The sequence below is a fragment of the Lottia gigantea genome (genome assembly GCF_000327385.1).
Source record: "Lottia gigantea unplaced genomic scaffold LOTGIsca_131, whole genome shotgun sequence".
NCBI classification, from domain to species: Eukaryota; Metazoa; Mollusca; class Gastropoda; family Lottiidae; genus Lottia; species Lottia gigantea.
Window position 1 is genome coordinate 398,883 of NW_008707443.1, and position 13,942 is coordinate 412,824.

At 31.4% G+C, this 13,942-nt stretch overlaps 1 protein-coding gene across 1 annotated transcript; it reads right to left on the reverse strand.

Annotated features, from left to right (window-relative positions):
* Positions 1 to 727: 727 nt before the first annotated feature.
* On the reverse strand, positions 728 to 10,836 carry LOTGIDRAFT_238119 (hypothetical protein; the record flags this gene model as incomplete). The annotated part of the gene is made up of 14 exons (XM_009049205.1): positions 728 to 1,337; positions 1,811 to 1,984; positions 2,302 to 2,375; positions 3,146 to 3,242; positions 3,542 to 3,694; positions 4,214 to 4,335; positions 5,003 to 5,115; positions 5,660 to 5,766; positions 6,085 to 6,225; positions 6,641 to 6,812; positions 8,023 to 8,073; positions 9,441 to 9,615; positions 10,158 to 10,295; positions 10,746 to 10,836. The coding sequence occupies 14 exons, from the start codon at positions 10,834 to 10,836 to the stop codon at positions 1,122 to 1,124; spliced, it is 1,824 nt and encodes a 607-aa protein (XP_009047453.1). The 3' UTR covers positions 728 to 1,121.
* Between the last annotated feature and the right edge of the window lie 3,106 nt (positions 10,837 to 13,942).

Sequence of the window (13,942 nt, forward strand, 5' to 3'; positions counted from 1 at the left end):
AAATTTTATCCACCAAATTTGGAAAAAATCTTAATTAGTTTAGATAAAACACAGATAAAGACAAGCAAATAATATAATTTTTATATAAAAATCAAAACAGCGAAAATATGTCCATTTTACTTTGCATTAGCTTAAAATACATATGAAGCTACTTTAAAAAGATGCACAAAATCAGTGAATTAAAAAAAACTAGATTATTGAGCAGTAAGTGTTATTGTTCAACAATAAAAAAAAAGAATGTGTGACCTCTCACAGATATGAGATATAAGAGCATTAAAAATTTATGTTGGTATTATTAAGTTACATGATGGTGATTTTTCGTTGAAAATGTAAGTGGATATTGAATGAAATTATAAACCAATTTATCCCATTAATTTATTTTCAACTGATTTTAAAAAATTAATTTTATGATTTTATATTCCAGTCTTTAAATACATGAACCATTTTGATCTGATTGATTATCTCCCATTTTTATAGCAGATCTCATGATATCCATAATCTTCTTAAAAAACACATTTTTTTCTGATAATTTTCACTAATTCACATCGGGCAGTTTTATTTATAAACCAGGATTTCAATGGTAGAAATCCAAATGAAGCCATGAAGTCTTGCTAAGTACATGTAGACTTCTTTTGGTTTTGTACAGTGTCCAAGTTCATCATTTTGTAATTCACATCAAACAGAGAGTTACCTCCCTTCCTTGTTGTCTTCTGCAACACCTGCGTTGCAAACACTGATGAGTTCAGAACAGGTTCTGTTTGTTTCAATTATGGCTTCAATCAAACACTACCAAACCATAGTATGTCACATTCAAAATTGTTCCGCCATTTTGAATTCTGTCAGTACCTACTTTTTTTGGCACACAAGGAGCGCGTTCTGAACTCTATTCCAACTTGTTTTATTGAAGTCCTTCTCCAAAAAATAAACAAACCTCATTAACATTTAATCACTTAAACAAAACAGCTGTTTTAGTCCATCATTGCACATTATGTCTTAAAAACAACCTCAAAAAAACTGTCACTTTCTAAGGCAGCAAAATACATAACAATACCACTAAAATCTTTAACAGTTATAAAAAATTGAATGCTGCAATTGTGGTGAATAAAAACCAAAAGATGAAATTAGATTCTAGTTCCTGTGGGCGTGAGAGGTTCAGTTTCTGCTGAATCATAATCCATTTTATACATCATGTCATCCATAGGATAAGCTTGTTCCATGTAGGTGTAGGGTGGTGCGCTGGGTTCTGGCAAGGGTGGAGGTGGATGATGGTAACCATTAACATCATGTTCATGTTCTCTAACTCTTTCAGTGATACCACAAAAACATTTGGATAATTTCTGAAATAAAAACCCCCGATTTATATTTTATTCACTTTAGCAGCTGATTGAAAGTTGACAGAGCCTTTAGGATTTCAGAATTAAAAATGATTTTAAATGATCAATGATGTCATACATGAGGTCATCCATATTTTCTAATACCTATTGAATGTGTAAAAACAGTCTTTGAAATTCATCCCTTATCACTTCTTTCCGAACATAAATTTTTAACTGTAGATGAACTGATATTCATCTTTATTGATAATATATTCAATATGAAAAGTACATGGGTATCTTGTTTTGCAGATTTTAAAGCCAACAATTAGATTACTTTGGCACAAATTGACTTGGAATGACCTGTTATTATCTTAAAGTAGTCAGAGAGCATTGTAACGTTATCCCATAGTTTAGATATAGTTGAATCAGACCACATCAAACTGATGGTATCACATACCAAAATTTCAAAATGTGATCAATGATAGAAGTAAACATACCTGTGAACAAGAACCTTTAGCAGTACACATAGCATGTATTGCTCCTATAAATACACCAATATAGGGGAAGGCTGCTATACCCCAACCAACATAGTTCCATTCATCAGGGAAAGTATAATCAACTAGTTTAATAGGTAAATCTTTACTCTTCAAAAACATATAATGCCACCAGCCCTGTAACAAACAGAAGGCATTAAATTAAATTTGTACACGTTAACCCTACTGTGGTTTTGCTAGCTAGATAGATAGCTGTTAGCTTTGCCTCTCCATTTATTTTACTTTAGATAAGGAAGTTTAAGGCAGAGCTAAGACACCTTTAAATCCATCATATTTTAGAATAGGGGTTACAACTTATAATCTGATGTGATTAAGAAGGTTAAAATGATGTTGATATCGGTAAATGCAGCTACTTGCACCAAAGGTCAGTTTAAGATATACATTTTAAGTTCTTTGCCCTATTAGATCAGATTAAAAACTAATACTATACTTACAGCTGTTATAGTAGCAGCTACACATACCCATAGAGCCATTATAATACGTTCTGCTAAGGCAAAGTTCTGTTTCACTGTAGAAAAAAATTAAATGACACTTATTTCAATTTAAACCTTAATTCCTCTTGCTATCAACAATAGACATATTATTATCATATTAAATGTCATATTGTTTAATTATAGTTTGAAAATTTAGGTGTGAGGGTGGTCTCCCCTTTAGGAATCTGCAGAACATATTGTCATTATTGTATACTTTTAAAGTCAGACATATATCATGTGATGTGATATATCAGACATCTGTAGTTCTGGTGTGATATATCAGACATTTGTAGTTCTGGTGTGATATATCAGACATATGCAGTTCTGGTGTGATATATCAGACATCTGTAGTTCTGGTGTGACATATCAGACATCTGTAGCTCTGGTGTGATATATCAGACATCTGTAGTTCTGGTGTGACATATCAGACATCAATAGCTCTGGTGTGACATATCAGACATCTGTAGTTCTGGTGTGACATATCAGACATCTGTAGCTCTGGTGTGATATATCAGACATCTGCAGTTCTGGTGTGACAATATCAGACATCTGTAGTTCTGGTGTGATATATCAGACATCTGTAGTTCTGGTGTGATATATCAGGCATCTGCAGGTCTGGTGTGACAATATCAGACATCTGTAGTTCTGGTGTGATATATCAGACATCTGCAGTTCTGGTGTGACAATATCAGACATCTGTAGTTCTGGTGTGATATATCAAACATCTGCAGGTCTGGTGTGAAATTATCAGACATAGAAAGTGAGGACAGATTACAAGAATCCTTGTTTTGAAATGTATACTTACAATAAACAACCACTAGACCAAACGCCAGTAATATAACTAATATAAACTGTAGTCTTGTTATAGATTGATCTATCAAACCAAAATAATAATAACCAGCCTGCAACAGAACGATAACAACATTTATTACATTTCAACAGTCAACATAGTTTAAATTAAAATATCACAGTTCTATGTTCCACATTTCTGTTTCTCCTTGTGAAACTGGCTTTATCATGGATGGGGAGTGATATTGGCAGACGGAACAGAACTTTGCCCAATATTTTTCATTTATAACTGTCAAGGAATCTTTTATGTAGACTATCATTGGCTAAAGTTGTGCATAACATTTTTCATTGATAAAATTTAAAACTGCCCAAACCTTACTTATTATTCACATAATTTAATATATGTACTCACTCTAGTGGTCTGTAAGATTCCCAATCCTTTAGCAATACACATAACAACAAATGACATGAGAAGATGAATAGCTATTTTACTACATGACTTTCTATCAACCCATTCTTCTAATGAATCCATAATATTATCAACTATAGTTAAACATCCTATACACTGTAATATATAAAATATCGTTAAATATATACAAAACAATCATTTCAAATTTATCATGTAGGCTACAATCATGGGGAAAAAAGAACAGATTTAATGTTATGTAAATTTTGAAAAAGAATATAGAAATATTTCAAATCAGGTATGATACTAACAATGAAAATGGAAATTGTGCACTAATACTCAAATCTCAAATCCAGCATTGATGGCATCAAAATCATGAATTTAAAATCCACATTAACATATGATTGTTGGCCTATATAATGCTGTACACAAGGAATGGTTCAAGGCCAATGCCAAAATATTAAATGTAATGACAGAAATTCCTTGTTTAACACTATGGAGGTGTTATATCTCATTCGCGCCTTGCAGCTAGTGGGCAATAGATTAGGTATGAGAAACTTTTTGAGCCAGACTAGAGCCTACAGCATGAAACAGTAATGAAACACATAGATATTTGCTGTTTGAACCACACAAACTAGTCTAAAATATATTAATAAATTGGAAAATATAATAACTTACCAAATACATAAGACCAAATATAAAAGCTGATAATAAGAAAAGGAATGAATATGGTTGAGGAATTTGAAGTGCTGTAAATGCTGCAGGCATCTGCCATAAAATAACACTTGGTCCATTAAATTCTGGAAAGATAATTTAAATCATTGTATATAAAATACCAGTACACAAATAATCATACTCAGAGCTAGTTTGAGCTAGTGGAAAGTTTGTGGAATAAATCAGTAGAATATTGATAGTAGTGAGCCTCTATAGTCTGAGCAGTGATCAGAAGAGCCACAGTCTTGGGTTCAATCCAATCATATTAGGAGATAATACCTACAGATTTTTCAACTTGTCTTTTCCCCTGTCCGTAATAGGACTGACCTGAAAAAAGCTTCTAGCTGTGTGGATGGGACAATGAACCAAGGCCCGATTCGCTACAGTTGGAAATTGAAAAAGAGTAGGCCAATGCAGCTGACATAGCTCTTTCAGGTACAGAAAAATTGAAGCAAAACTAAATTCATTTCATTTGTAGAGATCAGATCAGATTTTCACTTGTCTTGGAAATAATATTGTCATTGTCACTTGTCTGACACATAATATTATCACTTGTCTTAGACATACTATAGACAAAATATAACAACATGCTACAATTGTAATACTTTTCTAGATATAATGTCTCAGAAAAACAAATATTGCATTCTATTATTTGTAGAATTGTATTATTAAGTCATTGAATTCATGACAATAACCCAAAGCAGAAAGTAATTTAAACAAGACAACAAAAGATATAGTATTGAATGGACTCACCATCAAAACCAGGACTTTGTTTATCAAATATCATACTTCCTAGATACGGTGACATAGCTATTGGTGGAATCTGTGAGACCAGGGCAAATATCAACACTAGTGCTAACCAGGAACTGTAATAGAACACAACCATAACAATTCAACTTGATATATTTCATTAGAGTCGAATAATAAACATATTTATACTTTTATTTTTTAAATTTGATGCAAAAGGGATATTGTGGTCTAAATGTTTGTTGTTTTGTTTCAAACTGATTCAATTTTCCACAGTCATATTGGGAATCAAAATCCAAACAAGGCAGTACTGGACAAGATTTAGGTGGACATCATTTTTATCTTAATTAACATTCACAAATACAGTGATAACATAATAAATCTAGTAATAAATGCAACTAATATCTGCATATGAGATTACTCATAAGGCCCTTGAAGTGAGAACAGTATGAATTGTGGTACATATTTGTAGGAGAACTAGACTACAGATTTTAATGCTGAAAAGGGATATGGATAGCTGAAATTGAGCTTTGTCAAGCAATTATTTAGACATCATATCTGATTAAACGTTACCTGGAATTATTAAAGGTAACATATCTGCCAATTTCAAGAAACTGATATTATATTATAAGAAAAAATATAAATTTATGGTAGTCTACTTACACATTTCTGGTTGTTCTTCCACGACCACATAATTTACCTATAGTAGTAGCTATAGCAGTCCATACAGGCATAGCATACATCAACGATTGAAATCCACTGATAAATGTCTACAAAATATTTATATCAAGTTGATAAAGAAAACGAGACAATTCGACATGGTTAATAAAATTTTATACCAAGCAGTTGAGACCCCATTGCCCTTTAAGAATTCTAGACTTGGACGAGACAGACAATATTTTCAAAACTAATTCAGAGCACAATTTTATCAAATCTAACTGTTAAAGGAGGGAAGTCTAAAAAATGTTTTCATCTGCTTCTAAATTAGAGCAGAATGGAACCACAATTCAGAAAAGCCAGCAAGTTTCAGATCAATCGAATATCATTTATTTCAATCTATCTGAATGAGGGTCTTAAATAGTTGTTACCTCAATTAGTCCATTATTTTGTGTAAAAACATAACGTTGTCGTAGAAATTCTATAGTATGTTCTATTGGTAGATGAGCAAAACCATAACCTAACACAGCTAATAAACATGATAGAGCTGCTGGTCCCAGTAAAAATAATACCTAAAATAATGAGATTTATACCATTCAGTTTGATCTACGTAAGTGATTTAAGGATATTTAACCTCCATTTTCCTGAAAAATAGCCCCACATTTTTCCATTCCAATCTTTAACAACAATGTTCAATACAAGTTTAGTTTATCCCTTTAACATATTGTTATTAAATAGGCTTAAAATAGCAAACGGACCTGAAAAGAAACCACCAGTTTGCCAGTCATGTCTGATTGGAGCTCTGAAATGATCTTTAGGACATTTTCTATGTAGAATTATCTGGATCTTTCATGCATTCAAAATTGAAATTGGTACAAGATCTTAAAATAGGTGTTCAAATGTCTGGTTTGGAATTTCTAAAATCTACAGAACATAGTCAAGTCAAATAAACAACCATGATGAAAAAATAACAAATATATTTCTTACCCATCCACAAACACGAGCACCAAATCCTACTAATAGAAACACAATCACCCATACAATAGCTAACGTCACAGGCATCAACGACACTTCAGCTTTTCTTGCTATTTCTGTAAACTGCCATTGTGGGAAACCATCTAAATGATTTATTCCACCAGACTTCTGTAGAAACTCATTTCTACAAAATAATAAGAATCACTTTCAACTTTGTCTTTCATTCAACTATAGTTGAATCCTATTAACAGCATTGTGGCTTCCTCAATTGAATAGCTCAAAATGTCAGATGCCCTTCCTGTGAAGATTTCGTTCTATATATCTTTGGAACTTATTCAAAATCAATTTCAAACCTCAATTAAGCTAATTTATAAATTTCAAATACTAAACATATTTAAGTGATTGACTGATAGAAATATAAACATTTCAGACAGGATTTCTCTTTCTTGGTTTTACTGAAGAATTATATTCTAAAAACAATAAACAATCTGGTAATGAACAACTTCTCCACAGTGGGATAGCAATATGGCTACTTTTACTCAGTAGTCTAAAACATGTCAACCCTTACATAGTCTACCCTCTGATCATATCTGCTGCAGTATAACTATAATATAGTTCTATGGCTGAAGTATAGTCAGGACATTTAGGACCTGTACCTACAATTGGGATTTCATCAAAGTAACATGGCTTGGAATTCAAATCCATTTTCCCTTAAAGGCAAAAACAATTTCATAGTCTATTGTCAGTAATATCAAACCATGAAACATCCAGACATCACGACAGCCAACTGTCAGCATAATGGCATATCTGTACTCTATTCAAGTATTCCAAAGATGCCCTAGCAACCATTCTTGCTTGCTCACTATGTATGTGTATAGAACGAAATTATTTTAAAAACTTATATGGCTGTCAATCATTGTTAATGACAGTTGATAAAAACAGCTTCCTGTGATATTTAATAGTTTTTTTTTTTATATCATTAGATTTATCAAATGCATTAGTTAAATTGTTCCAATGACAGCTGATGATTCAACAGGTCACGGTGACCTACTGATTTAACATCTAATTTGAATATATATAGAAATTTCTTTTTTTTTTCATCCTTCAACACTGAACACAGAGGTAACTCAATTAATTTTGGTACATTGATAAGATAACACAAAAAAAATGTCTCAAATGTTCTTTTCTGTTTAAGATTTACCATCGTTTATGAGGAAATTCTTACATTTATTTTCATGCATTGGTATAATATTTTACTGGAATTTACAATTAATATAGAACCATACCCAGAACAGAACATCATAACATGCTATTGCCATAATAATAGATAAGTGGGATGTGAAATCTTTTTTAGCTCAAAACAAATCATATATATATATGTATAGTCAACTTACTTATAAAATAGTTCTTCTGGTCTCTGAGCTTCAAAATATCGTGTTTCAAACCTGAAAAACATCAAAGACAGTAAAATAACTTTGCAAATTTCTACCAATTTTGAAAATAGAAAAAATTTAGAAGTGATGACTTCCATAATAAGTTAAAATTGAGAACAAAAAATCATATTTTTATCTAAAGAAAAGCAACAGATAGCTTGTCAACTTGGCTCATTGTCACAGGAAACAAATAACAAATGATGGTTAAGTTCAAAATGAATTTAAAGATTATAAATAGTAAAATAAGGCCTGCATTAAAGAAATATTGTACACAATTTTCATGTTAGTCTAAGTAAGGTGATATGTGGAATATGCCTTGATGTCTGCGTTATGCCATCTCCAACCTCAAATTTTTCATGTGCACAAGGGGTGCACATTATATTTGGATAAATGGATTTTTCCAGATTTTGATGGGGTAAGTAAGGGGGGCGGACTATATACGCTTGCACATTATATTCGGAAATATACGGTAGTGTGAATTGAGCTGGTAAAGCGAATATTTAGATGACTACCGATATATATCAAAATCTTCAGTTTATTACAGCTACCAGTAATATACAGTAGCTCTTGTTGACAATTATTGAAGAAAATATTTTTTCAGTAACAAAATTCTTATTGTACTCAATTCTTTTTTTCTATATTTCAATTACAGAGAACATAACCTTTTTGTTTTACTTCTTATGCAAAGCTAAAAATAACGTATATTATAGACATGGCTTGGAATAGCCTTTTACTGAATACTCTTATTGTTGTAAGGTTTCATAGTACATCTGATAATGGTCATAAATAAATGTCATCAACACACCCTTTATTAAGTTTAAACAGGGTTATATTAAATCTATTTTAACCCAGTATATCTGTCTACTATAGGAATTCAATAATAACCTTTATTATCCAATTAATTACTTTAATTTATTCTAATAACTGGTTATTATGTACTTATATAGAAATCTGAGAAGAACAGTCATTGTGTTCTACGTCCTACAAGACTTCTAGATTTAAATCAATTTTTTCTTAACATCAATAGCAAGAAAAGAGAGAAATACATGACTTTCTCTACTGATTATAAAATTTGGAGGATTCTTCCATAGATCCTTTATGTGCAGCATTCAGTAAAGATATCCAGTTTATGATGAAATAGTGGACAAAAATCAAAAAGATCCTAACTAAAGATTCTCAACTGTCTGAAAGGGATATAGTGAAGGAATTCAGAATGAAATTCTTATGTCTGGTTACTGTAGTCTTGAATTAGGAAAACAAAAAGAAGTGACTAAACAATATTCATATTGTTACATCAAGCTGTGGAGTTAGACTACATGTATCATCTATTAAAGAAACTATTAGGTTAGGATGATTCTGCTGACTATCTTAATACTTACTGATCTGTGCCTTTATCTTCAAAACATAGTCTATTATCTCTTATGTTACTACAACTACCCCATACATAGGGTGTTTCTGAGATCGAGATGAAGGCATAGGTACCAAACTGGGCCACAATAGGAGCATAGTTAGTTATCCTGATTAACAATTCTATTAAAGCTGCTATTCCAACTCCTAAAATATAAAAAAAAAGGAGTATTTAACATGACAATCAAAAATGAATGCTAAAAATATATTTGGTTTTCGGATTATGCTTGACAATTTTTCATTTCATCAAATGGATTACCTGAGTAGTTCCGAGGATCAAGATTGAACAATTGAAGTGAGTAGGCCATTCATGTACACAAGTAACTAGAACTAAAGGGGGTTATTAGTCTTCAGTGAGAAAATATGGTCTTGTTGCTAAGGAGATTCAATCGTTACAGCATGACACCATTTTCATAAATTTTAAAGTAAATTGAGATGCAAAAGTGAAATGAGACACGTCAAATCCTGTGTCCTAGTTGCCATAGTCTTTTACAACAAGAAGTTCACGTTCCATCACCAACTATGAAAGGCAGTGAAGCATGTAACTCATCATTATCATTACCAGTACAAATACTACTTCAACTTCTCAATATGGCCGACTTCATTTTCTCAACAATACTTGTATGTCATTCAAACTTCATTAATGATCAGCGTTCGATACTGACTTGCTTTACAAAAACTCAAATTACCTTTCCATATTGGGAAATATAGACTGAAAACTCCCACAATGCCCTTTTGTAAATAGCCGCCTAATTTAAGCTGAATAAACAATGCCGGTACACAAACGACAAAGAGCAAGAGAAATTGAGATGCCACTTCCAGACCTCCTGAAAATAGAAGAAGAGTTCAGATCAATAGATTCATTAAGATGTACCCATTTAGAATTTCTGATACATCAACCTTAAATAGACTTAATGCACAAAATCCATTTTAGGTCATTACCAGAAACATATTGTAAGAGAGAGTGCCACTGTACTTAACAGGCCAAATATAGATTTTCTTTCGTAGTGTGTCTAAATAATAGCAAAACTCAATTCAAGTACATTTTATCAATTTACTGTCAATGTATTGGCATACACCTAATATAAGATACATATACATTGAAAGAATTAATATCCTACATACATTTACAGAGGAAATGGAATGTATGCTACCATTGAAATAGAATTTTCATGTAATTGTTAACAGTGGAAACCAAGTTTCAGTTTTGTTTAAGACTCTTTTGTTATGAATGCAAATCCACTATTCATTAGTGTACAAATAGAAATTCTACTTACCATTAGGCAGACGCATAAAAGACACATAACATGTAAAGACACTAATAAATACTAGTTGTATTAAATTCCATTGTGGTATTCCGTCAGGCATGATGGTACTCTAATATCATCACACACCACAGTAACCTTATAATATATCTCACATAATCTCTCACTTATAATCCAAATCCATCTTTTATATCACACTGAAATTAGACAAGGGCAGAAGTTAATTTTGATTCTGGGTTCATTTCAAAGTATAAGCTTAACAGATATTCAAAACTTTAGTGGACAAACAAATACCATATACTGGAAATTCAAAGAAGTACTCAAGCTAGTTCTTGACATTTTTGAAATGATTTTCTTGCAGCAGTTTAAAAAGTATCTCTCACAAATTGACAAATTTGAACACCATCAAGTGGCAAGGTTACACCACAAATAAGAAAATTTGGAACTCGAATTCAATTGATCAAATTAATCCAAATATATTTCAAGCATAACTAGACAATTTGTCTTCGGTTCTAGTTCTTACACAATTCAATACACCAGACCGAAACAATAGCAAAGAATAGGGTAAAAAATCTCATAAATATAACTAATATAAAGAATGTCATTAAAATACATAATAAAAATAGTTATTAATGTCATGAAAACCTAGGTTTTAACTTGATAAGTTTGAGGAATGTTTTAAAACATGTTTTTTATTTACTTATTACCACTTTTAGTGAGAAAAATATTTCAAGTTTGAAACACTGGGTGAAGAGGTGTTTTTAAGTACACTCATGACAACTTAGATATATGACTTTGATTTCTTTCCTGAAACATTTCAAAAATTAAAAAATCTTGAACTCTTGTTACAATTTTGCTCCTTAAATTTATACTCAATCTTTGTTGTGAGGATCATGAATATTTACATAAAAAACTCATTGACAAGCAAAAATAAAGAATAAACTGGATAGAACCATTGATCTATTCATGAAGGTTTTTCTGTTCTGCTGGTGCATTTCTTTCAATCTTAATGTAATAACATTTCAGCAAACATCAAAGGGTAACTGGAGGCAAATGATGAAAATGCCTTACTACTTAATTCAATGACCAAACTTTAAAACTTCAACAATGTACTTAGAGCGTTAGTTCTTTATATGATATCATTTGCTTGGTTAAGTCAAATGAATGATGGCTGTGAGTTCTGATTTCAATCAGTGTGTGAAAATCTTCTGACCTTGAATTAGTGGTGGAAATGGGTACAGATATTCTCAGAAAGATCAATGCCAAAAGCTTTTTCCAAGGACCAGCTGGAAGAATGGTTCCTTAATTGTGAACCTAAGTTGTTATCCTTGTAAAATATAGTTCTTTCTTTCCTTCAAAAGCCAACTAAAACACCGCTTCACCTCATTTCAATTGCTTAATTTTTTTTGATTAATTGCTCTACTGCCTTGTCAGCAGAAATTCCACATAAACAGATAATTCTTTGGTTCCAATTTCAAAGTAAATCCCCCCCACCTTTCTTCAATTAGAAAGTATAATGTTTGAATCATGACTATAAGACTGGATGTTTTAAAACATAAACCAGACTCCAAATTCACACAGCAAATAACAGGTTTTATTCTTCACAGTTTGTACATGGTTCAATTTCACAGACAATTTTCAAATGTCACTGGGAGGCTCTCGGGTGATAATCCACTTTAGTCTAGAGATGAGTCAAGTAGAGGAAGTGTAATCTGTTAATCTAGGGTTAGTGGTTAACATCAGAACATCAAAGATATTCAATACAAATTATTCACTCTGTCTCTATAATCACTTGGTGATAACAAAGTTACTAGTAATTTAATGAAAAATGTTTTAGAGAGCTAAATCTGGACAATGTTTTGAGGTTCATTGAGAATCAACAGAATATATATGTATGTATTCATAAACTACAATTCGTTTATTGGTTGGACCTTGTTACATTGATTTCAATATTTTAATGCACAATACTGTTCCACCAGATATTAGATATAAATTCTTGCTAATTCATCTATATACAGTCTTAAATGATGTAACAGCACCAAGTGCAAATTTAAATATTCATTAATTTCAAAACAATAACCACCAAGTTATCTTCAACTGTCTGCTTAAAAACTATTATAAAATAACATTGTTCAAAAATCTTGTAACATAATTCTCTTTAAAATAACACTAGTAAATCAAAATAAATTCATGGCAATTTGGAGAAACAGGACTGAAAAACGCTTTTAACAAAGAGATAATAAATGCTATATGACACAGAACGTTTACAGGATGAGCAGACGGTCACAATGACCTTACTGATAATAATGACAATGTTTAGTAATCAACTCTGTCATATAAATTATAATGGAATATTATCTTCATGAAAAAGAAAATTTTCTTCAATTTGGGAACATTTGCGTAACTTCCCATTTACATGTATAGTACCTGTAAATACACAAACTTCAACATTTCAACAGAAAATCTAGAGAGAGTAATTGAAACTCCAGTAAAATGTGCTACAAAAAAATGATCAACCTCAATTTTCAGCAGTTTATGAAAATAATTTAATTTCTACTCTTGTGATTTATGGCAACATTTGATCATTAACTACTTTCAACACGAATCCAAAAAATTTATCAACTTAAGGTCCATAGCAATTACCATTATAACGAAGGCAGTTCTATGATTTATATGTACCGGTATTAAATATTAACATGTATGTTTTCTGAAATATTCTCTAATATATAAGAGTTTCTTTAAGGCTTCCTACGAATAGAGAAATCACAGATTTGATATATAACTCTAGAAATCAATTTGGTGCAGTGGTAAAATCCAGTAAATTGGAATAATAAAAAGAAGCAGTAATAAAACTTGGAGCTAGATAATCATCAGTATATCATCAATAATCCCACTCAATTTTATCTCTAGTCAATTCAATAAAAAACACTATATTTCACAGTATAATTTCCTGAATTCACAGTGCCACATATTAAAGATGAGCATGTACATAAGCAGCACCAAAGAATAATCCTTAAACTTCAAAAGCTTTGATGACAGAACAATAACAATTCAGGATTATATTGAGTCAGTTGTGGAACCATAATCAAATACTATTAAAACTATTATAAAACATTAGTACAGCATAAACAGTTAAAATTATTAGTAACCATAATACCATCAGAATTAACAAACATCATGATACCATTATCAAACACACCCATGACACC